A 25,805-nucleotide genomic window follows, 5' to 3' on the forward strand; every position below is an offset into this window, starting at 1 on the left:
GGGCGCATTAAGTGATGCTATGTTTTCTGTTATTTTTGTTTTGTTTGATACACCACATTGGAGGATTTTTGGTCCCTCTGAAGGCCAAGGTCCTATAGTCACAATTCAACACTGATTATACTGCTGTGAGAAAAGAGAGCGATCCCTAGCCTTGCTGTCCGGAATTTGATGTTTACGTTTCCCTAGGGCACACCCACTGAAGCAGCTGCATTTTTTTTTCAACTCTTGTTTTTTAAAGGCAAAACATGCTGACCAATCCACTCACCAAGTGATAAAACACATTGCTCTGGTTGTTGTCATTCTGTTTTAAACCTTCCTGCACTTCAGCCCACAGGGAGCTGTGTGTGTGTGTGTGTGTGTGTGTGTGTGTGTGTGTGTGTGTGTGTGTGTGTGTGTGTGTGTGTGTGTGTGTGTGTGTGTGTGTGTGTGTGTGTGTGTGTGTGTGTGTGTGTGTGTGTGTGTGTGTGTGTGTGTGTGTGTGTGTGTGCGTGCGCAGCCTGCAGAGATGGCGAAAGAGAGGCTGGGTGCAGACTGTTGAAGCAGCTGCATGTCTACACACCTCCACATTCCTCAGGGCTATCCCTACCCAGCCATTCAGCTGAGCCAGGGAGGGGCCACGGATGCAGCCTGGAGCCACAGCCAGACCTGCAACCTCGCACTCCTCCACACTCTCTGCCCAACCAGTTGCCTTAATAAAACAGTCCTACTACTAATATTCTAAATCACAAGCCCAGCCAGAAGACTGCTGAGTTGGCCATGTGGAGTGGAGTTGAATGGAAAAAAGTGCAGAATTGAGGTTGACACATTTACTGGAGTCATTTGAATTTGATTTCACATTTTATTTTCTGTCCTGGCCTGAATGGGTTTTCTAATGAATTTTCAGTAAGTTTTGTAAGCTGACAGTAACCATGTGCTACCTATAAGTAACTGTTTGTTCATACCACATGTGCAGTGTATTCTCAAGTCTGTGGTACCGGATCTTGCAACACTGAAGACTGCCTCTAAGCAATGTTCATAAATTGTGTGTGTGTGTGTGTGTGTGTGTGTGAGACATGCATACTTACGGTCTGACATAAACAATTGCTCCATGTAGAATGTTAAGTTTACTAATGCACTCCCATTTTTATCTCCCTCACCTCATATGTTATTCCCTTCTGTTTCCCCCCCTCTCTCTTTCCCCAGCAGCTGCAGGAGGGTCCTACAGGCAGACAGGCTGGCATGGTGCCCTTGGTTATACCCGTGTCGGTGCCAGTGCGTCAGGGTCAGACAGCCCCTCCGGGCACCTGGCTTTACGGGCGCCTCCCGAGTCAGCACCCCCTGCTCCTGCCCCAGCCCAAACACAAGCCCTCTGTCATTGTGGCCCGGCGCCGTTCCCTGAGGAACTCCTTGTCGGAAAGCTTCAGCCAGGTAGGTCCTGTTGCAGACCTGGGTTGTGTTAATTAGGGCACATCGTAGTAAAAACTTTTGCACCGTTTCAGTGTTTCTTGTAGGACAAGTTCTCATTGTTTCAGTCCATATTCTTCCGTTTGGTGCCTAATGAACACGATCACATAGTGTTTGTTTTCTTTCAAATAAGTTGAGTGTTTGATTTTACCTGCCTGAAGTACAAGATGGCTGGGGTTGCACTTTTGGGACTATTCCCTTGTTTACATTGCACCAGCCAGACGAGCTCAATGAATTGCAGCTAAATTATTTGAAAGAAAACAAATGCCATCCTCACAATCGTCTCACCAAAACAGGACGAGGAGAGCAACGCGGGGCAGGAGAATGATGGGAAATTGGCCAAGCACAAACAGCGTCCTCGTCCTGAGCCGCTCTTCATCCCTCCGCCCAAACCGACCACGTTCATCGTTCCCTCGGTCTACTCCGCCATCACTCCCTACCAGAGCCACCTACGCTCACCCATCCGCTTGCCCGACCACCCCTTCACAATGCCGCCCTACACCCCGCCTCCCATCCTGTCACCGGTGCGCGGCGGCTCAGGGCTCTACTTCTCCACCTTCCTGTCCTCCATCACCACCAGCAACCAAACCCTGCAACCACCGCCCATTACACCCAAGTCAAACTCGCGCAGCCTGCTGCATTCCAGTAAGTGTTATCATGGAGCCTCGAGGAGTGTCTCTGTATTCCTGTCTCTCTCCCTCTCTGCTTTTCACTCAATCACTTGTCTGCCTAGTCTTACACTCCTGTCTCTCTCTGTGGTGTAAAGTACTTAAGTAGTTTTTTGGGGTATTTGTACTTTGACTTCATTACATTTCTAAAGAAAATATTGTATTTTTTACTCCATACATTTTCCCTGACACCCAAAAGTACTCGTTCCATTTTGAATGCTTAGCAGGACAGAAAAATTGTCCAATTCATGCACTTATCAAGAGAACATCCCTGGTTATCCCTACTGCCTCTGATCTGGCGGACTCACTAAACACACGTTTCATTTGTTGAAGTGTGACCCTGGCTATCCGTAAATTTAAAAAACAAGAAAATCGACTTAAGTATATATTAAAACCAAATACTTTTAGCCTTTTACTCAAGTAGTATATTACTGAGTGACTTTCACTTGAACTTTAGCCATTTTCTTTTAAGGTATTTTTACTTTTACTCAAGTTTGTTACTTTTTCCACCACTGCTTTCTCTTCCTTTTTACTCTCCACCTTATTTTTTTGTACGTCTGTCTAGACTTTGCAGCCAGCCCTGTCATTTTTGTTAGTGTTTCTTCTCTAGATGACCCATACTTCTGTCGTTCTTGCATTTTTGTATTTGTCCCTTTCTTTTCCTGTGCACTGCATGCGTCCTTGACACAATGTATTTTTCTGTCAATAGTCCACTACTCTTAGGGCTGGTTTCCTGGACACAGAGTAGTTAACCCAAGTCCTAGACTAACAAAGCACTTTCAATAGAGAAATCTCCCTTAATAAAGTTTAGGCTGTCACAAATAATACCCTATTCCCAGTATAGTGCACTACTTTTGACCAGTCCTATGGACCCTGGCAAAAAGTGCCTTTTGGGTCGCAGACCCACAGTCCTCCAGGGGTGAAATAGACCCATGTCTGCCTCTCTGTTTTGGTTCAGATAGTAGTGCCCTAAAGGCCCTGCCTTCCTTGTGTGTTCTACAGCCAGCTCTACAGACATCACACCCCCGGTCCTCCCTTTGATCACCGACGCCACACCTGTCAGCTTTGACCCGTGAGTACAAACCTCTGTGACACTTTACTCAAAGCCTGCAGGTATAATGCATTATGATGCACTTATAATGCATTGAAAGACTTGTCCTAAGCATGTATGACCCTCTTATAATGTTTTATGGCTCGAGACTATAAAATGTTCACTTTTTCAGTTGGTGGCACCAGCCCTTGATTTGTGCCTTCAGGGGACACTTATCTTCAAATCTACCTGTGTATCTACAATATCTATCCACACAGCATGGTCCTCATGGAGAGAGCCTACAGCAGAACTTCAGACTGGTATGGCCACAATGGCTGCTGATTTCCTAATATTTCTCTCTCGCTCCACCCTCTACTCTCTCCCTCTCCCCTTTGTCTCTCTCTCTCTTTCCGCCCCCCCTCCCTCCAACCTCTCCCTTTTTCTCCCTCTCCCCCCTCCCTCCAGGCGTATTAACATTGGTCTGCAGTACCAGGCAGAGGTGCCAGAGCTGCAGCGAGACTGCTCGCTGACCCAGTGGGACCAGCACAAGGCTGACCTGGTCTGGCTCCCCATGAAGGAATCCCAGCTACGCCACGCAGTGCAGGAGACTGGTAACTATACTAGGCTAGGGCGGTATCCTGATTGGCATGCCTTCATACCGACCTTGTGCCATCACAGGACATTTGGTAATACCAGCACTGAACACAAGGGCCGCTTTTTTCAAACCCTACTGAGCCTCTGTAATCCGAAGGTTAGCAATGCTAACAAGTACATGTAAATACCCATAGTGAATGCTAGCTAAATGCTAACGAGTGCATTGCAAACATTTTATACAGTCTCTGACAAACTATTTGTAGGGCAGACATCCCAGGTCATAAAGTTATACAAGTAACTCAAAAATGCTACTCACAGTTTGCTGCACGCACAAAATACATATTAGACAGCAAGGCTCTTGATCCAGGATTAATAATCTTGATTTTGCAAGAAACTAACCACTTAGCTAGATAACTAGCTACTAAATTAGCATACCAAATGTACAACTGCAGAGCATTTAACACATTTTAGACAGTTAACTTAATAGTTATAAGATATCTGTCAAACATTTAGTTGTGAATTCCATACTATAACTAGATCACCTGGTACGTGCTGCACAACAGTGAGCGACTTACAAGGCACCGGTCTCTCAATGTTTTGTGGTTGTAAACAAACACCATGTGACTGGGGACGACCAGTAAGCTTCATAATGAAAAATAATGTGACAGGTGAAATGAAGAACGTGATCTGCTTTATCTCCTAACGTAGTTGACTGCAGCTATTTACTTAAAGTAGTTACAAATATACAGATAGTGTATTCAGATCCCTTTACTTTTTCCACATTTTGTTACGTTACAGCCTTATTCTAAAATGGATTAAATCGTTTTTTCCCTCATCAATCCACACACAATACCCCATAATGACAGCAAAAAAATGGTTTTTAGACATTTTTGCAAATGTATAAAATAAATTAAACTGAAATATCACATTTACGTAAGTATTCAGACCCTTTACTCAGTACTTTGTTGAAGCACCTTTGGCAGCGATTAAAGCCTTGAGTCTTGGGTATGACGCTACAAGCTTGGCACACCTGTATTTGGGGAGTTTCTCCCATTCTTCTCTGCAGATCCTATCAAGCTCTGTCAGGTTGGATGGGGATCGTCTCTGCACAGCTATTTTCAGGTCTCTCCAGAGATGTTCGATCGGGTTCAAGTCTGGGCTCTGGCTGGACCACTCAAAGACATTCAGAGACTTGTGCCAAAGCCACTCCTGCTTTGTCTTGTGCTTGGCATGCTTGGCATTCAGGCCAAAGTTTTCAATATTGGTTTCATCAGACCACAGAATTTTGTTTCTCATAGTCTGAATCCTTCAGGTGCCTTTTGGCAAACTCCAAGCAGGCTGTCATGTGCCTTTTACTGAGGAGTGGCTTCTGTCTGGCCACTCTACCATAAAGGCCTGATTGGTGAAGTGCTGCAGAGATGGTTGTCCTTCTGGAAGGTTCTCCCATTTCCACAGAGGAACTCTTCTCCCCCGATTGCTCAGTTTGGCCAGGCGGCCAGCTCTAGGAAGATTCTTGGTGGTTCAAAACTTCTTCCATTTTTAAGAATGATGGAGGCTACTGTGTTCTTGGGGACCTTCAATGTTTCAGACATTTTTTGCAGATCTGTGCGTTGACACAATCCTGTTTCGGAGCTCTACGGACAATTCCTTTGACCTCATGGCTTGGTTTTCGCTCTGACATGCACTGCCAACTGTGGGATTTTATATAGACAGGTGTGTGCCTTTCCAAATCATGTCCAATCAATTTAAATTTAACATAGGTGGACTCCAAGTTGTAGAAACATTTCAAGGATGATCAATAGAAACAGGATGACCCTGAGCTCAATTTCGAGTCTCATAGCAAGTGTCTGAATACTTATGTAAATAAGGTATATCAGTTTTTTTTTTTAACTGTTTTTCGCTTTGCTTTATGGGATATTGTGTGTAGATCGATGAGGATTTTTTTTGTTTCATACATTGTAGAATAAGGCTGTAACGTAACAATGTGGAAAAAGTCAAGGGGTCTAAATACTTTCCGAATAAATAGTTTCAACGGTATTGAAGAACCATCCCGACGCTATTTCCAAATACTCCGGTATACGGTATACTGCCCAAGCCTAAACTGCTGTCCCTTCCTCAAACGTTATAGCCATCTAAATGTGTTTTCACACTATAGGGCCAACCCGAACCGTACTGTGCTAGCACTACAGCTATTTTATTTCCATTTTTTCAGCATGGTTCTAGAAACTATGTTGAATGCATAATCAGGCCAGCACTGCTTAGCTCGGCTCAGCTTGGTATGGCTCTGTAGTGTGAGCGGTAATAGAGCTTGCTTTTTGTATGAAACTTAAAGTATGCACATTTGAACAACCTTTTTGCTTTCTGTCAATTTTTTTTGTATCTGTCTATCTTCTCCACCCCTACTCACTTTCTCTCTCCCTGCACCTCTTCCTCCCTGCCTTCCTCTCTCAAAACTGCCTCACTCTCCCCCCTAGTGGATGACCTGATGAGCCTGGCCTGCTCATGCGCTCTGTATGGCGGAGGCACCAATCAAGAGTTGGCCCTTCACTGTCTGCATGAGTGCGGGGGCAATGTCCTTGTGAGTACAGTGACTCATCCATTGATATAACCGAGAAGTTTACAATGACGCTGCCTCCCCTACGCTTTCAGAATGATCCATTGTGGCAAGTTTATCCCGGGCTGTGTCGCAAATGGCACCCTATTTACTTGATAGTACATTTCTGTGGCCCCTGGTCAAATGTAGTGCGCTTAATAGGGAATAGGGTGCCATTTGGGAAACACCCTGGTGATGAATTGTGTTGTGCTCCCCAGGAGGCCCTGGCATTCCTGCTGCTCAAGGAGCCCATTTTCTCTAAAGGCCATCACCTGGCAGACTATCACTATTCAGGTGGGGACGTTGTCTTGTTTCCTCATGTGCTTCCTTCTAAAGTGTGTGCTTGTTAAAGGGGAGAAGGGGCAGGGGAGTGATGGAATTCATTCACTCACAACCCCCCCCCCCCCACACACACACACACCGCGTGACCTCATTGACAGTATGGTGAATAATTTCCCTCCCAGGATCAGACAGTTGGACTCCCTCAGAGAAGCGCTACTTCAACAAAGGCATCTCTGCCTACAGGAAGGACTTCTTCATGGTGCAGAAATTGGTACGCCCAATTCTAATCAGGCCATGTCGGCCATGACACTTTCACCACATGGCATGAATCAGCATATTATCACTACCTGGGCAAACAGTGGGAGTACCATTAGAAGTGAATAACTTTTTAATAACGGTGTCTGTGTCTATATTTCTATGTGTGTACGGGAATGAGGGGAGAGGAAGAGTATAATGAATACCTTTGTCTGTGTGTGTGTCTGCGTACGTGTGTTTTGTCGCTCCATATACAGGTGCGGACTAAGACAGTGGCACAGTGTGTGGAGTTCTACTACACGTATAAGAAACGGGTGAAGATCGGTCGCAGTGGAACCCTTACCTACGGACCTTCAGAGTCACCAGCGGCGAAACACACAGAGGCAGTATTGGATGTCAAAGTAGGGCTTAGTTAATGAAAACAAATATAATAAAACAAGTAGTTAATGATTACTTAAACTTTTTTATTTTTTACATTACTTTCATTAAGATGAACATTTATTGTGTTATATGCCAACTCAGAGAGAAGACAACAGGAAGTGGGAAGGGTCATGTGAACGGGGTAAAGATGGCAGCCAGTTGAGGGTTAACCAGACACTACAGGCTCACGACAATGTAAGTGCTCATTTTCACTTGAAATTACATTTAAAAGTGTTTGTTAAACTATTCAACCACTTTGTATCATGTTTATATCCATCCCATACCGGTATATCCTATGTCTATATGTTCTTTGACCAATGATCCACCAACAGTGCAATACAACACTTGTATGACAGACTAACACAATGAAATGTAATGTTTGGCCCACAAGACAGGAGCAGTGCTAGGACACAAGGACCAGGATACTGTCCAAAAGGTGGGGCCTCACCATCCAACCCCTCCCTTTGCACTCCGAAATCCTCGTCCCGAGTCTGCAGGGAAGAAGAGCAGAGCGCCCCCAAAGCCCCCGGGCGACCCAGAGGGAGTGTTCCCCTGCAAGAAGTGTAGCAGGTCAGTGTGTTTGTGTGTGTCTGTCTATGTAAGAGTCTTTTTATATGTATTGTGTCTGCAAACCGATACACACACACTCCACCATGCAATCCTACCACTATTAACAGTTTCCACCTAACAGTTTTTATAGTGAAAGAAAACAGGGTGAAAGAAATGGATTGACCAAGCGTATTATAAACCAGGCATCTCTCTTAGAGACCAGTGTTCACTGGAAACATCCCAGACTGGTGGGATGACAATGGAGACAAAATCCATTGGTGCTATTTGTTGCAGTTGCGCTGCACGGATAATCCGATTTTACAACATAGGGATATGCACGGTTATTGGAATATTTGACTATCCAAAGAGACGTTAATATTTGAGTACTTGGGAGAGGATACATTTGAGACCAGAAAATATAGGCACATTTTAACAATGAAAAGGCTTTGTCTCAAATGAAATACAATTATCTATGTGACATTGCCACATAGCCTACAAGGACAGACCATCACATTTGAAATTGTCATAAAACAATCGTTTTATGACAGTTTTATGAGTGCAACCCCATAAAAGACACTCTGGGAGCCTGCACACGTTTCACATGTGTAGCTTGTTGTCGTCGGTCAATCAAAGCGGCATGTGTAGCAAGTGAAGTGGGTGATTTCTAATCCATGCCAAATGTAATTAAAATTACAGAAATAAGTTGGCTAAAGGAGAAGGAGTAGGCTACAATGATCAACCAACAGGTAGGCTGTTGTTTCATATGAATGGAGTTGTTGTAGACAAGTAAGGGGAGTGGCAGATCTTTTTTTGATAGCGCTACAAACGGCTATATCGGTCCGCTAATACAGGGGGTACAGCGCACTGTCTCTAATACAAACCCTGTATTAGCGGACCGATATAGCAGTCTGTAGCACTAGCAAAAAAAATATCTTCCACTCCCCATACTTGTCTTCAACAACTCCATTCATATGAAACAACAGTCTACCTGTCGGTGCACATTTGATTTTTTTGCCTTAGAACCACACAGCTGATTCAAATAAACAACTCATCATCAAGCTTTGATTATTTGAATCCGCTGTGTCATGCTAGGGCAAAAACCAAAACGTGCACCCAGGGGAGGGACCCGGGTCCGAGTTTAGGAACCACTGCGCTAATACAGGACTAGTAAAGGCAATGTGCACTACTTTTGTCAATAGCCGCAAATACAGGACTAATACATTTTTTTCAATTATTTATGTTTTATATTCTGAATTATTATTATTTATTTATTTGTTTGTTTTAATTTAAGGGGGTGCTGCAGCACTCTCGGCACCTGCGCTCACTGTCTTTCTGTCGAGTCGTGTTAGCAAGTCTCCATTGAAGTAAAACATTTGAAATTAAACATGTATGTCATGATATTATTTGAATAGTGAAATCATTTCAAATCCCCATCCCTATTACAACACCTGGAGAATAATTTTACGTCTCTGTAACCATATTGATATGGTATAGCAATCTTCTGAGATGCACAGCGCGATGACCTGGTACACCACCTGTGACTAGGTTCTATCCGAGCCATATAATTCTCTTTATATACACTACAATACCAAAGTATGTGGGCACCTGCTCGTCGAACATCTCATTACAAAATCATGGGTATTAATATGGAGTTGGTCCACCCTTTGCTGCTATAACAGCATCCACTCATCTGGGAAGGCTTTCCACTAGATGTTGGAACATTGCTGCGGGGACGTGTTTCCTATCAGCCACGAGCATTAGTGAGGTCGTGCACTGATGTTTGGCAATTAGGCTTGGCTCGCAGTGTTCCAATTCATCCCAAAGATGTTCAATGGGGTTGAGGTCAGGGCTCTGTTCAGGCCATTCAAGTTCTTCCACACCGATCTCAACAAACCATTTCTGTATGGACCTCACTCTGTGCCCCGGGGGATTGTCATGCTGAAACAGGAAAGGGCCTTCCCAAACTTTTGCCACAAAGTTGGAAGCACCGAATCGTCTAGAATCGTCTGGAATCGTCTACAGCATTGTATGCTGTAATTAAGATTTCCCTTCACTGGAACTAAAAGGCCTAGCCCGAACCATGAAAAACAGCCCCAGACTATTATTCCTCCTCCACCAAACTTTACAGTTGGCACTATGCATTGGGGCAAGTAGCAGTCTCCTGGCTTCCGCCAAACAAAGATTTGTCCATTGGACTGCCAGATGGTGAAGCGTGATTCATCGCTCCAGAAAACACATTTCCACTGCTCCAGAGTCCAATGGCGGCAAGCTTTACACCACTCCAGTCGACACTTGGCATTGCGCATGGTGATCTTAGGCTTGTGTGCGGTTGCTCGGCCATGGAAACCCATTTAATGAAGCTCCCGATGAACAGTTCTTGTGCTAACCTTGCTTCCAGAGGCAGTTGGGAACTCGATAGATTTTTACGCACTTAAGCACTCGGTGGTCCTGTTCTGTGAGCTTGTGTGGCCTACCACTTTGCTGCTAAGCCTTTGTTGCTCCTAGACGTTTCCACCTCACATTAACAGCATTTACAGTTGACCGGGGCAGCTCTAGCAGTGCAGAAATTTGACAACCAGACTTGTTGGAACGGTGCCACGTTGAAAGTCACTGAGCTCTTCAGTAAGGCCATTCTACTGACAATGTTTGTCTATGGAGGTTCCATGGCTGTGTGCTCGATTCTATACACCTGTCAGCCGAGTCTGCAGGGAAGAAGAGCAGAGCGCCCCCAAAGCCCCCGGGCGACCCAGAGGGAGTGTTCCCCTGCAAGAAGTGTAGCAGGTCAGTGTGTTTGTGTGTGTCTGTCTATGTAAGAGTCTTTTTATATGTATTGTGTCTGCAAACCGATACACACACACTCCACCATGCAATCCTACCACTATTAACAGTTTCCACCTAACAGTTTTTATAGTGAAAGAAAACAGGGTGAAAGAAATGGATTGACCAAGCGTATTATAAACCAGGCATCTCTCTTAGAGACCAGTGTTCACTGGAAACATCCCAGACTGGTGGGATGACAATGGAGACAAAATCCATTGGTGCTATTTGTTGCAGTTGCGCTGCACGGATAATCCGATTTTACAACATAGGGATATGCACGGTTATTGGAATATTTGACTATCCAAAGAGACGTTAATATTTGAGTACTTGGGAGAGGATACATTTGAGACCAGAAAATATAGGCACATTTTAACAATGAAAAGGCTTTGTCTCAAATGAAATACAATTATCTATGTGACATTGCCACATAGCCTACAAGGACAGACCATCACATTTGAAATTGTCATAAAACAATCGTTTTATGACAGTTTTATGAGTGCAACCCCATAAAAGACACTCTGGGAGCCTGCACACGTTTCACATGTGTAGCTTGTTGTCGTCGGTCAATCAAAGCGGCATGTGTAGCAAGTGAAGTGGGTGATTTCTAATCCATGCCAAATGTAATTAAAATTACAGAAATAAGTTGGCTAAAGGAGAAGGAGTAGGCTACAATGATCAACCAACAGGTAGGCTGTTGTTTCATATGAATGGAGTTGTTGTAGACAAGTAAGGGGAGTGGCAGATCTTTTTTTGATAGCGCTACAAACGGCTATATCGGTCCGCTAATACAGGGGGTACAGCGCACTGTCTCTAATACAAACCCTGTATTAGCGGACCGATATAGCAGTCTGTAGCACTAGCAAAAAAAATATCTTCCACTCCCCATACTTGTCTTCAACAACTCCATTCATATGAAACAACAGTCTACCTGTCGGTGCACATTTGATTTTTTTGCCTTAGAACCACACAGCTGATTCAAATAAACAACTCATCATCAAGCTTTGATTATTTGAATCCGCTGTGTCATGCTAGGGCAAAAACCAAAACGTGCACCCAGGGGAGGGACCCGGGTCCGAGTTTAGGAACCACTGCGCTAATACAGGACTAGTAAAGGCAATGTGCACTACTTTTGTCAATAGCCGCAAATACAGGACTAATACATTTTTTTCAATTATTTATGTTTTATATTCTGAATTATTATTATTTATTTATTTGTTTGTTTTAATTTAAGGGGGTGCTGCAGCACTCTCGGCACCTGCGCTCACTGTCTTTCTGTCGAGTCGTGTTAGCAAGTCTCCATTGAAGTAAAACATTTGAAATTAAACATGTATGTCATGATATTATTTGAATAGTGAAATCATTTCAAATCCCCATCCCTATTACAACACCTGGAGAATAATTTTACGTCTCTGTAACCATATTGATATGGTATAGCAATCTTCTGAGATGCACAGCGCGATGACCTGGTACACCACCTGTGACTAGGTTCTATCCGAGCCATATAATTCTCTTTATATACACTACAATACCAAAGTATGTGGGCACCTGCTCGTCGAACATCTCATTACAAAATCATGGGTATTAATATGGAGTTGGTCCACCCTTTGCTGCTATAACAGCATCCACTCATCTGGGAAGGCTTTCCACTAGATGTTGGAACATTGCTGCGGGGACGTGTTTCCTATCAGCCACGAGCATTAGTGAGGTCGTGCACTGATGTTTGGCAATTAGGCTTGGCTCGCAGTGTTCCAATTCATCCCAAAGATGTTCAATGGGGTTGAGGTCAGGGCTCTGTTCAGGCCATTCAAGTTCTTCCACACCGATCTCAACAAACCATTTCTGTATGGACCTCACTCTGTGCCCCGGGGGATTGTCATGCTGAAACAGGAAAGGGCCTTCCCAAACTTTTGCCACAAAGTTGGAAGCACCGAATCGTCTAGAATCGTCTGGAATCGTCTACAGCATTGTATGCTGTAATTAAGATTTCCCTTCACTGGAACTAAAAGGCCTAGCCCGAACCATGAAAAACAGCCCCAGACTATTATTCCTCCTCCACCAAACTTTACAGTTGGCACTATGCATTGGGGCAAGTAGCAGTCTCCTGGCTTCCGCCAAACAAAGATTTGTCCATTGGACTGCCAGATGGTGAAGCGTGATTCATCGCTCCAGAAAACACATTTCCACTGCTCCAGAGTCCAATGGCGGCAAGCTTTACACCACTCCAGTCGACACTTGGCATTGCGCATGGTGATCTTAGGCTTGTGTGCGGTTGCTCGGCCATGGAAACCCATTTAATGAAGCTCCCGATGAACAGTTCTTGTGCTAACCTTGCTTCCAGAGGCAGTTGGGAACTCGATAGATTTTTACGCACTTAAGCACTCGGTGGTCCTGTTCTGTGAGCTTGTGTGGCCTACCACTTTGCTGCTAAGCCTTTGTTGCTCCTAGACGTTTCCACCTCACATTAACAGCATTTACAGTTGACCGGGGCAGCTCTAGCAGTGCAGAAATTTGACAACCAGACTTGTTGGAACGGTGCCACGTTGAAAGTCACTGAGCTCTTCAGTAAGGCCATTCTACTGACAATGTTTGTCTATGGAGGTTCCATGGCTGTGTGCTCGATTCTATACACCTGTCAGCAACGGGTGTGGCTGAAATAGCCGAGTCCACTCATTTGAAGGAGGTGTCCACATACTTTTGTGTATATAGTGTATATAGCGCTCTGGGTTATATTGTTAATGTATCTGACCTTTGACCTCCAGGGTGTTCTACAAGGTTAAGAGCCGCAGCGCCCACATGAAGAGCCACTCTGAGCGGGAGAAGAAGGACGCAGCGCTCAAACTCAAAGAGGAGGAGGAGCGGGCGACCCTGGCGGCGGCAGCAGCCGAGGCACGGGCCAAGGAGGCAGCAGAGGCTATGCAGAATGTGAATGGTTGTTGTAATGAAGCGGGAGAACAGGATGAGGTCAGTGATGAGGATGTGCCTTCAGAAGATGAAGAGGACATGGATTGGCACTGAAAGAGGGAGAGAAGGGGACAAAAGAGTGGTGGGGGGGGGGGGACTTGGGCGTGATGCAGAGAAAGAGGGAAGGAAAGAGAGATCCCACTCCTATAAAAACACAGTTTAAAGAAACTTTACCTAAAACCATGAGATTGAGTATGGTGGCGTTCTAGGTCGTTCATGTATCTGTAGATTATCAGATCTTGAAACACCTGGGGAACTGTTAAACATCTAGGAACCACATAATCATATGATATTACAATATTCTGACATGCTCAACGTGACTGCAAAAAAAGAATACCTGGAACATCCACTTTGTCTCAGATCCCAGTGCCACAACGTCAGTCTTCCGGTTAATCGCTTTTCGCACTCCACATCTTTACTTTTCACAAGGAAATATATTTTTGTAAATGCACTTATACATTGTATTCTATTGCTTTTGCCAATGTCTCTTTTTTATATCCCTTATTTAATTGAATATCTGTATTGGAATATCAATATGGCTGTTTCATTGTGTGTGCTATTTAGGCTTTTGGTTGTTTTTAATAGTTTGTACTGCAGTGGATGTTTATGACAAACTAGCTATACTCAGTGGATACCTGTTTTGCCTTACTAAATCATGATCAAAGAGACTTTTCACTTTTATAATATCGGTCTGTTTTCAAAAATTGGGGATAATGTAGATATGACCTTTTTATGAATTCTGCTTTGCTTTTAAGGTAAATATCGTGGATAAATTTTTTAAGAATTGTCATCAAACTCTAAGGTTGAATTGCACATTTATACTACAAAGTAAGGGACCTTTCAAATGTAATGTACGAAAGTCCAGAGGACATATTAATGAAAAGATAATTCCCTCATTATGTCCGTCACAACTTATTTATCTATCTCATGATCACAACATAACAAGTTGCTTTGTCGAGATCACAAGATAATTTTCCCATGATCATGACATAACAAAAGTTGTTTGGTTGAGATCACGAGATAAACTCCATAAATAGGAGTGGACTTATTGATGATAGCTTGACAGTATGGCTGAGGCTGCAGAGTCCACAGTGGATTCAGCACGTTTTTTTAAAATTGCTATGGTAAGGGATAGTACATTTCATGCTAACATCATGCATTCATTTGTGTTTGGAGCTTATTATCAGTTTATAAGTTAGAACGTTATCAAGCTTAAATGTCCCTTACCTTGAGCTAAGAGCTCTTGGGGCATCTAAGCCCTCGTGTGGCATTTAAGCCCAGAACAATGCCTGACAGGCAGTTCTGTCTCCCAGGCTGTGTGCCACCCCAAGACCTCAACCAATGCATGCAAGCAACAACGCAGTAAACTTGGCTAGTCGTGTGAGTGTGCTAGCTAGCTAGGTAGTCGTGTTAGATAACAAGCTAGCTAGCAAGCTATGTTAGCTTTCATATTTAAATTTACAGAGTGGGTGAGCATTCCTGACAGGCTGATCAGATTCAATTTCAGCCCCAGACTACCAAGCTAACTAGCTCACAAGACTAGCCAAGTTAGCTGCGTTGTCCCTTGCATGCGATTGGTTGTGGTCTTAGGGGCGGCACGTAGCCTGGGAGACACTGCTGCCTGTCAGGCATTGTTCAGGGCTTAAAAGCCCAGTATTGCGATCAACGCAGCCAGAGGGCTCCTTGATGAAGTGGTTATCATGCATCTGAACAAATCAATGGATGACGCATGGTACTTTTGAATATCTCTTGATCTCGACAAAACAACTTTTGTTATGTGATCATGAGATAAATAAGTTGTGATCTCGACATAATGAGGGGGAAAAAACCATTTAATTCATAATGCCCTCTCTGGACTATCGTAGTAATGTGTCTTGTGTAAAAAAAATATTTTATAAAAAGTTTATATATTGAAAATACTGCATTGCAAATAATGTTGCCAACTTTTAAATAATCAATAATGTCAACTGCCGTTGAATTGAAAAAGTTGATTAAAAATCTATTCAGAAACGACGTTTCTGTCATTCCCTGAAGAGGTCGTATCTAAGCTTTGTATAATTTTCTCACATACAACAGGGTGTATTAATTAGTACACTCTGTAGCAAAAATGTTTTGCAACAGAAAATGTTTGCAATGAACTAGTTTCTTATTGGAAAATTCAGGTAGGTAACTCCCTGTTTCAGGGAGGGGCAATAATCCCTACAATTTACAATTCAAGAGCATTCCCTTGGGTTTCAATACATATGCTCTATTATGAATACCACAATATACTACACAAAATGATACAAATACTAAGACAAATCAATAAATAGCATAATCGTAGTAAATGTCAAGTGACTTGACCTGACACATAACATAAATGTTTATACAACAAAGTCCCATATCTTTTTTTATTTACAGAAATGTTGTTTAGCCTGTTATTTCAACCGTACCCAGCAACTGTTTTTCTATTGGTATACATGAGTCCAATACACACATTTGTCAATGACTGTAGAAGAGAGAAAAGCATTGATTAACCTTCTATTACAGACACATTTTAGAAATGTTATTTGCATAGCAAATTAACAATATAGTCAAACATGATTTTTAACCTGATTTTCAAAACCTTCAAATTGAATTCAGAGAAATATAATCTATTATTCTCTGTAAAATGTTGATTGTATGAATCTGAAACGTGTTGATTGATTGAATCACTTATGCATCTCATTAATTATGTTAGATGTAAAAAAATATAACTTTACCGGTCTTTATTTTGGCAAAATAACGTGTTATTTAGAGAGAAATGAGAACTCTAGATGGATATACAGTTGAAGTCGGAAGTTTACATACACCTTAGCCAAATACATTTAAACGATTATAAGATGAATGGAGGAAAGTACAGAGAGATCCTTGATGAAAACCTGCTCCAGAGTGCTCAGGACCTCAGACTGGGGCGAAGGTTTACCTTCCAACATTGCACTAACATGGCCAGCTTGAGTGTAGATTTACAGTTGAAGTCGGAGGTTTACATACACCTTAGCCAAATACATTTAAACTCAGTTTTTCCACAATTCCTGACATTTAGTCAGAGTAAAAATTCCCTGTCTTAGGTCAGTTAGGATCACCACTTCATTTTAAGAATGTGAAATGTCAGAATAGCAGTAGAGAATGATTTCTTTCAGCTTTCATTTCTTTCATTACATTCCCAGTGGGTCAGAAGTTTACAAATTAGTATTTGGTAGCATTGCCTTTAAATTGTTTAACTTGGGTCAAACATTTTGGGTAGCCTTCCACAAGCTTCCCACAATAAGTTGGGTGGATTTTGGCCCATTCCTCCTGACAGAGCTGGTATAACAGAGTCAGGTTTGTAGGCCTCCTTGCTTGCACATGCTTTTTCAGTTCTGCCTACAAATTTTCTGTAGGATTGAGGTCAGGGCTTTGTGATGGCCACTCCAATACCCTGACTTTGTTGTCCTTTAGCCATTTTGCCACAACTTTGGAAGTATGCTTGGGGTCATTGTCCATTTGGAAGACCAATTTGCGACCAAGCTTTAACTCCTGACTGCTGTCTTAAGATGTTGCTTCAATATATCCAAAATTTTCCTGCCTCATGTAGCCATCTATTTTGTGAAGTGCAACAGTCCCTCCTGCAGCCAAGCACCCCCACAACATGATGCTGCCACCCCCGTGCTTCACGGTTGGGATGGTGTTCTTCGGCTTGCAAGCATCCCCCTTTTTCCTCCAAACATAACGATGGTCATTATGGCCAAACAGTTCTATTTTTGTTTCATCAGACCAGAGGACATTTCTCCAAAAAGTACGGTCTCAGTCCCCATGTCCAGTTGCAAACCGTAGTCTGGCTTTTTATGGCGGTTTTGGAGCAACGGCTTCTTCCTTGCTGAGCGGCCTTTCAGGTTATGTCGATATAGGACTCGTTTTACTGTGGATATAGATACTTTTGTACCTGTTTCGTCCAGCATCTTCACAAGGTCCTTTGCTATTGTTCAGGGATTGATTTGCACTTTTTGCACCAAAGTATGTTCATCTCTAGGAGACAGAACGCGTCTCCTTCCTGAGCAGTATGACGGATGTGTGGTCCCATGGTGTATATACTTGCGTACTATTGTTTGTACAGATGAACGTGGTACCTTCAGTTGTTTGAACATTTCTCCCAAGGATGAACCAGACTTGTGGAGGTCTACAATTTTTTTCCTGAGGTCTTGGCTGATTGCTTTTGATTTTCCCATGATGTCAAGCAAAGAGGCACTGCGTTTGAAGGTAGGCCTTGAAATACATCCACATCCTCCAATTGACTCAAATGATGTCAATTAGCCTATCAGAAGCTTCTAAAGCTATGACATAATTTTCTGGAATTTTCCAAGCTGTTTAAACGCACAGCCAACTTAGTGTATGTAAACTTCTGATCCACTGGAATTGTGATACAGTGAATTATAAGTGAAATAATCTGTCTGTAAACAATTGTTGGAAAAATGACTTGTGTCATGCACAAAGTACATGTCCTAACCGACTTGCCAAAACTAGTTTGTTAACAAGAAATGTGTGGAGTGGTTGAAAAACAAGTTTTAATGACTCTAAGTGTATGTAAACTTCCAACTTGAACTGTAACTTGTTTTAGTGTAGACATTGCCATTGAGGGCTTCCATCATTTGAAAGTACTCAACTAGATGGGGATTCCTATATATTGGGAGTGATCAGTAAATGATCAGAGAGCATTGTATTCTTCAAATTGGGTTGACTATGGTTTGTAAACCAAAGACTAAGGTAATATCCAGAAGCCAAGACGAAGATTTATATCAGGACATTGGTCCCAAGATCCAGACAAGTTAAAGGGGATCTGCCTCCTAGAACCAACTTCTCTGATTATAAACGGCCAATGTGGCATCGATATGAGTCAGAATTGTCAAAATGTACTACAAAGTTTAAATATGATAATTTGGGTCATAAAGTTAGTCTTGTCCAAAATGAGATTTGGAAGTGGGTGGGTCAAGACGGGTATGGTTGGGTTGAGTATGGATTACTTACATGCCTATTTTTGCCAATGATGTCCAATTTCCCTGAGACAAAAAGGTGTAATCAGCTATGTTGTGGTAATGTTGTCAAGTCTGCAACGCACACACACTTGCTTATATAGGAGAGAAAATGGGCTTCCAAATGGGCTCCCATAAAGTTTGTGTAAACTTCTAATGCATTCAACAATATTGAGCAACATGGCAAGGAAGGAATTGCGTACAACAAAAGTACGACATGGCTGTGGATAGTGTGGTAAGTAGCTAGCCTGGTTATAATACTGTCATGCTGTGATGTAACTAGCTAAATACATAGCCTCTCCCTAATGTGTAATTTGATGTAATGTCATAGAGTAAGATTTGCATAGCTAACGTTGCATCTGACGATAAGGTTTGATAGGATGTAACGTTAGCTAGCTTGCTATCGATAATGTTTCAACTCGAACTGGCTAGCTAAGAAAATCCCTGATAGCTAACATTAGCTAGCTAGCTAGCCAATTAATTACAACTCGGACTAAGACATTGAAATTAACCCGAATTTGCCAGTTATGTAGCTAGGCATGTTGTTTTGGTTAGCACTTGCTCTCAATAACTCTGTGGCCCTGATGCCATTCTACCTTTACTGTAATGGAACTGGGAGTCATGATCAAAGAAGAGGTTAGCACCACTAGATAGCTTGCATTAGGAGGCTTTGTCTACTACTAGTGCTAAAACAACATGCCTGTTCTCATAAAAGTCTATTGTGTATTTTCTAAGGATGGTATTTGTCTAGCCTGAGTACCACTCTTTTTTTGCTAACATGCTGCAAATACGTGCACAGAAGGCACAGTGATGCCGAAACATTGGTGATTTACCCAATAAATTACTGGGAGTTCAAATATTGAGTGTGCGACTCTTTATATTTAATTTTATAGCAAGCATTCAGCAACATAACGTTTTACAGCTGGTTGCATATTAACACCGTCAGCGTCACTTGCCTGACTCTTTTCTGTACTTCAGTAACTCTACTAGTATAATTATTTCCATAATTACTTTGTTGTTCAGCAGTGTCGTCAAAACCCCCCAACCATATCAGGAGCAGAAGGGTGAGGCAGTTCATGGCCAGGCGCCAATCCCACTTCATTTTGGTCACATTTGATCTGGTCATAGGTGTGGAAATTGCAAGATTATGTTATAATGCTTGTATTGCATTATAATGGTTGTTTCGCTCGACAGAATAGTGTTCGGTTAACAATTGTGTGTGTGTTTTACTGAGGAGGGCCTCTATGAGATAGCACAGACAGAGGTGATTTATGATGTCTTTGGGTGCTAAAACCTAAATAGCATTCCAGAGAACATGAGGTAATGTTTTTGTGCTATACCGTACCAGGGTGAGACGGTTCCAGGTTGGAGTAGGAGGACCAGACACTGGTCTTTACAATGAAAACGGTTGACACAGCAGTTGCTGTCTGCTATGTATTATAGATACCTTTCATACAAATCTTAACCTTGTGACCATTCTATGTATCTGTTGTTCGTCATGTAGGTTGAGAGGAGTGTATCTTTGCTATAAAAGATCTTTGTACTTTTGTGTTGTCACTTTCAATGGTTCATTAGAAATGGTGCATCATTGAAAGTCATTGCTATTGCAAAGCTCGTATTATTAAAGATGTTGTCATGCCCTTAGAGATCCCTGTTTATTCTCTATATTTTGGTTAGGTCAGGGTGTGACTGGGGTGGGTACTCTAATTTTTGTATATCTATGTTTTCTTTTTCTTTGTTGGCCTAGTATGGTTCCCAATCAGAGGCAGCTGTCTATCGTTGTCTCTGATTGGGGATCATACTTAACCAGCCCTTTTTCCCCACCTTCAGTTGTGGGATCTTGTCTTTGTTTGGTTGCATGTATGTTGCACGACGAAGCTTTTCGTTCGTTGTGTTGTTGTTTTTTCGCTGGTTCACATTTACATGAAGTATGATGAACCCAAATCACGCTGCGCCTTGGTCTACCCTTAACGACGAACGTTACAGATGTAGTTTAAGTAGAACTCTGACTGGTGTGTGAAGTTTGTATCTCTCCTCATTTGGTAATACAGAAATTAACCACCACATAGGTCAAAATACTATCACTTGTCTGTCCTGGAATTCACCTAACAACCAATGATAATGAAATCAGAGCTCTACCTTGGGTTTCTACAGATGGAGGACAGACGAGATGGTGTGTCACTAAAATACAGGTTGATACAGATATCTGAACTGTGAGAGGACTTGCATTAAAATGATACATCGTCTTTGTTATTATTGAATGGAATGGTAGAGGGGGTGTGTCACTGTGTATCCTTCAAACATGTCAGGGAACTGTCTTATATGGGATACCATGGGATGATAACTAACATGTACCACCAGACCAAATGCTGATAGGTACAGTATCTGTGTCGGCTGTGAATGAAAAAAGATGAAAGACGAGTGTAATATTTGCACATTGTTATATTAGCAGAACACTGCTAGTACAGTATTATGGGAAAGTTATCAAAACTCGTTTAGAATATCTACATACGTTCTGCAATTGCACTCTTGTCATATTACTCTGTAGGCTATTGACCGATTCAAAGCTTCCCCCTGGAGGTCAGTAGCTACAGAGTGGTATGAGAAGAGTGCCATTTTCCTGCATCTCACATCTGCTTGTATTTATTGAACTCTGCCTGCTGGACCCATGGATTTAGGCAAATTATGTCATATCCAGGATGGAGTGGCATGTACTCCTCCCCTCCTTCCACATGACTGCACCTGTCCATAACCTGTAATACATGACATAGATGCAAGGGACTGGAGTCACCCACTGGAGACGTGAAGACATAACCTCGCCCAGAGAGCTGTGCATTTCAGTGTGTGGTTAGACAGCCAAAGCCATAGAAGTAGAATAGAATGTCATGCTAGTTCTGGGACAGCTGAAGTTGTACCAAATATTTTTATGCTCCTTGTTCTATCTGTGGTTGTACTCTACACACAACTTATTTTCATTTGCTAGGTAAAGTCAATGGGATTTTTTTGTTGATAAATGTATCTACACTCAAGCTGACCATGTTTATGCAATGTCCACATGTGGCCTACACCTGTAGGGATATTAGTTATTGGATTTGTTCCCCGGGAAAGATCTAATAGCGGACATAAGGAGAGAAGAGACAAAACCTTGGGTTACGGATGTAACCTTGGTTCTCTGAGTAGAGTAACGGGTCGCTAAACAACCTATGGGAACTCAAATATGTTTATAGTCACACTACACCCTTACTGTACCCACGTGACCTGTCACTATAAAACGCGGTGTGGCGTACTGTTTATTACTTCACTCGAACTCCACGGGGGTGGAGGAACAACATGAAAGCTTGGTGACCCGTTACTCTACTCAGAGAATCAAGGTTACATCTGTAACCCAATGGTCTCTTTCATTTTCGTAAGCGGTCGCCAAACGACCTATGGGAGAGGCTGTACCAAAGAGGTCATTCGGACAACATAGTGGGATAACGCACCATTTAACTTAGTCCACTTTTCTTTTTTTTTTCGTGGGTTCGTGCGGGTGACTGGGTATCATAACCTTTCCAGACAAATTGCTAGAGTGCTTAGAAAATGTGTTGGGGGTTTGAATGAGGCTGAATTAGTGTTGTGGAAGCTGGTCATGTGAACGAACCCCATGCAATGAGTTATTGTTTTGCAGTGGTGGGCCGTCAGGCCCAGCAAGGCCTTCTCTGCTGGCCTAAACATCATCAGAATATTATTATTTTTTAAATATATTTTCCCACAAATATGTATTAAATTATTCCCCAGAGTAAGAGTTATACTCTTCATTTCATAGCTTTCCTCTTGGTTGCACTGCTTCCAGCCCCAGGTTGAGATTTGGAGGGCTGGTCTTTATGTTAGATCTTTTATCCAATCATATTCAGCCATCATGTGTTGCCAGGGGTCTAAAATCTGCCCTCAGGCCTTCAGAATCAACAGTGCGGGTGCTTGTAGCTTAAAGTGAATGGAAATGAAAATTTAGTGTCAACCAATCAGCTTTAGAGTTGGCTATTGTACGCCTGCTGGCTGGCTCCAGTGTTACACAGGAGCCAGCTAGCAGGCGTAGTGCGTGCACGTCTTTTGATTGGATTACCAATATTGAGAGGCAGGTCCTATGGGCAGGTCTATGCAGAACCTCAGAACTAGGAAACTGAATTTGATAAACAAATTAATTTGCGTACTACTAAGCTGTTTTTTCAACCCACAATGGCGGAAGGAGGAGAAGATATCGATTTGGTCGAGGATATAATTATAACGCCATTCTCAAGACGAACTTTTCAAGAAAAGTTAGACATTGTAAGGAGAGGTCGCCCGATGCCGACGCTACAAAGCCTGTCACAGGTGGGAAAGGGGTTCGTTCGCCACTTTCACAGTTCCAACTACGAGCACTATCAATGGCTCACAGGCTCCGAGAAGCACTGCAAACTGTACTGCTGGGAATGCCTATTATTTGCAAGTGATCGATTTGGTGTTTGGAGCCACACTGGCTTTGCAAACTTGAGTTGTCTAACCAAGGCAGCAACGAGACACCAAAGTACGGCTGGGCACTTACAAGCAATGGTGCTTTTGAAAACTTTTGGGGACACCCGAGTGGATCTACAGCTCAACGAACAAGCGCGCAGGGCAACGGAGCTGCACAATGAAAAGGTGAAGAAAAATAGGGAAATATTGAAAAGACTCATTGATTGTGTCATGTTTTTGGGTAAACAGGAACTTTCATTTAGGGGACACGATGAAAGTGCTGACTCCACAAACAAAGGGAACTACGTGGAGCTTCTTTCTTTTCTTTCTGAAAGCAACACAGATTTACAATACCACCTGTCCACTAACAAAATGTTCATTGGGACGTCAGGCAAAATACAAAATTACCTAATTTATGCTATTGCTGAAGTGATGGGAGAAGAGATCAAAATGGAGATTAAAAAAGACACAGGAGTCAAGGAGCAATTTATCCGATTTGAAGATGTGACAAGCGGCAAGCGAGCTGATGACATTGCCGCTCTTATTTTCTGTTTCTTGGAGGAAAATGAATGTAGTCTGGATAAAGTTGTGGCACAGTGTTTTGATGGCGCAGCAGTCATGGCATCTGGACTCAATGGGGTGCAGGCTAAAGTTAAGGAGAGGGCACTGATGGCCTTATTCATTCACTGCTATGCACATCGACTAAATTTAGTACTGACTCAAGGAGCCTCAAAGCTTAAAGAATGCAAGGTCTTCTTTGCCAACCTCAATGGCCTTGCAGCATTTTTCCCACGATCCCCTAAGCGCACGCAACTGCTGGATGACATCTGCAAGCGTCGTCTTCCTAAGGTTGCACCAACGAGGTGGCAATATACATCTAGATTGGTCAATGCAGTCTTTGAAAAGAGAGTTGCCCTAAAGGAGCTGTTTAACCACTTACTGGAACATCATGATGACCATGACGGGGATACTGTGCTTATGGCTGATGGATTTAATGCACGTTTGGATGATTTTGAGTTTTGTTTTTTGCTTGAAACATTCAATGGGATTTTTAATTATTCGGATGTGCTTTTTGGAATTCTACAGAAACAAACTTTGGATGTACAATTCTGCCTGACAAGGGTGAACTAGTTTTGTGACACAATTGAGCGAGAGAGGCGCAGGTTCAGTCAAATCTACGATGACACAGCGCGCATCTCAAGTTCACCCAGCGCACGCAGAGGCCCAGCACAAGGAGACCCTCGCACATACTACCAACAACTCCACAGCAACATTCTTTGCCAGATACGAAACAGGTTTCAAGACCACGAAAAATTAATGTTTCTCTCCCTCCTGGACCCCCAGCACTTTCAGACCTACCGGAAAAAATTCCCGCAAACAGCCTTCCCCAGCTTAACAGAGAGTCACGGAACACTGTTCGACCTATCCAAGCTAAAAACAGAACTGACTGTAATGTATGCTATGACTGATTTTGAAGGGAAAAGTCCCTCTGATCTCCTTGATTTCCTTAAGCAGAAAAATCTGAATGAGGATATGGGGCAACTTTACACATTGGCATGTGTGACAGTGACTATCCCTGTGTCCACGGCTTCTGTCGAGCGGTCATTCTCGGCCTTAAAGCGAATCAAAACGTATTCCAGAAATGCTACTGGACAGACTCGGCTTTCAGCATTAGCCTCCATGTCGATAGAAAAGGACTTATTGGTGGAACTAAAAAGGAAGAATGACTGTACAACAGAGCCATTGAAGTCTTCTTGAGGAAAGAAAGGAGGAAGGATTTTGTGTTCAAATAATCAGTCTTTGGTGAGTAGGCATACAATGCATTTTATTTTTTATTAAATGTGTATGTATGTTTCGCATTTTATTTCGTTAATATTAAATAGCCTATATATTAACAAAATAAAATGGCAAATAGCCTATGTTGCAAATTATTTGTTTTCTTTCTTTTATTTTCAGTGAATAGTTATGTGTCTTTATCATCACGGTGAAACTGCTTTGGGTGCAACAATGCGCTGTTTAATGAACACTGTATTTATTTATTTTTTGACAGAGGGCGCTGTTTTCACTTTGGGGGAAAATCGTGCCCAATTTAAACGGCCTCGTACTCAATTCTTGCTCGTACAATATGCATATTATTATTACTATTGGATAGAAAACACTCTAGTTTCTAAAACCGTTTGAATTATATCTGTGAGTAAAACAGAACTCCTTTTGCAGCAAACTTCCTGACAGGAAGTGGAAAATCTGAAATCGATGCACTCTTCTAGGGGCTGCCTATTAAAGTCCTTGATATTTATTAGTTTAGATGCACTTCATACGTCTTCCACTAGATGTCGACAAGCAGTGAGAGAGATGTCGACAAGCAGTGAGAGAAGAAATTGAGTGTGTAACTTGATCTGGACTCGAATCATAGCTCTTGGCATGACGTGTCACCAGTTTCCTGTTTTCTGGAGAGCGCGAGGAGGGACCTGGATTTGCCTTCTGATAAGCTGCCGTTATGGACGACTAATATCTCCGGCTTTGATTTTATTTGATACATGTGACAATATCATCGTAAAGTATGTTTTTTCAATATAGTTTAATCAGATTATTGAAATTTTTTCGGGAGTTTTGCCGTGTTCCGTTCTCTTCCGTTTGTTGACATGGAGAGATTCGCGCCACTTGGCAAGTGTGCTTGCTAAATCGAGAGGGAA

At 42.6% G+C, this 25,805-nt stretch overlaps 1 protein-coding gene across 3 annotated transcripts in view; it reads left to right on the top strand.

Moving 5' to 3' along the window:
- LOC120019588 (mitotic deacetylase-associated SANT domain protein-like) overlaps window positions 1-25,805 on the top strand; it is a 65,139-nt gene that overhangs the window by 11,495 nt on the left and 27,839 nt on the right. For 2 of the 3 annotated variants that reach the window (XM_038962897.1, XM_038962899.1), the window contains exons 4-14: window positions 1,183-1,407; window positions 1,740-2,088; window positions 3,114-3,183; window positions 3,607-3,752; window positions 6,210-6,313; window positions 6,547-6,622; window positions 6,793-6,881; window positions 7,123-7,266; window positions 7,388-7,480; window positions 7,677-7,782; window positions 10,543-10,615. In XM_038962897.1, coding sequence (XP_038818825.1) covers window positions 1,183-1,407; window positions 1,740-2,088; window positions 3,114-3,183; window positions 3,607-3,752; window positions 6,210-6,313; window positions 6,547-6,622; window positions 6,793-6,881; window positions 7,123-7,266; window positions 7,388-7,480; window positions 7,677-7,782; window positions 10,543-10,615 — 1,475 coding nt within the window. The remainder of the gene's footprint in view (window positions 1-1,182; window positions 1,408-1,739; window positions 2,089-3,113; window positions 3,184-3,606; window positions 3,753-6,209; window positions 6,314-6,546; window positions 6,623-6,792; window positions 6,882-7,122; window positions 7,267-7,387; window positions 7,481-7,676; window positions 7,783-10,542; window positions 10,616-25,805) is intronic. The other variant, XM_038962898.1, reaches the window with a different exon arrangement.

This window comes from Salvelinus namaycush, chromosome 24 (genome assembly GCF_016432855.1).
Source record: "Salvelinus namaycush isolate Seneca chromosome 24, SaNama_1.0, whole genome shotgun sequence".
Taxonomy (NCBI): domain Eukaryota; kingdom Metazoa; phylum Chordata; class Actinopteri; order Salmoniformes; family Salmonidae; genus Salvelinus; species Salvelinus namaycush.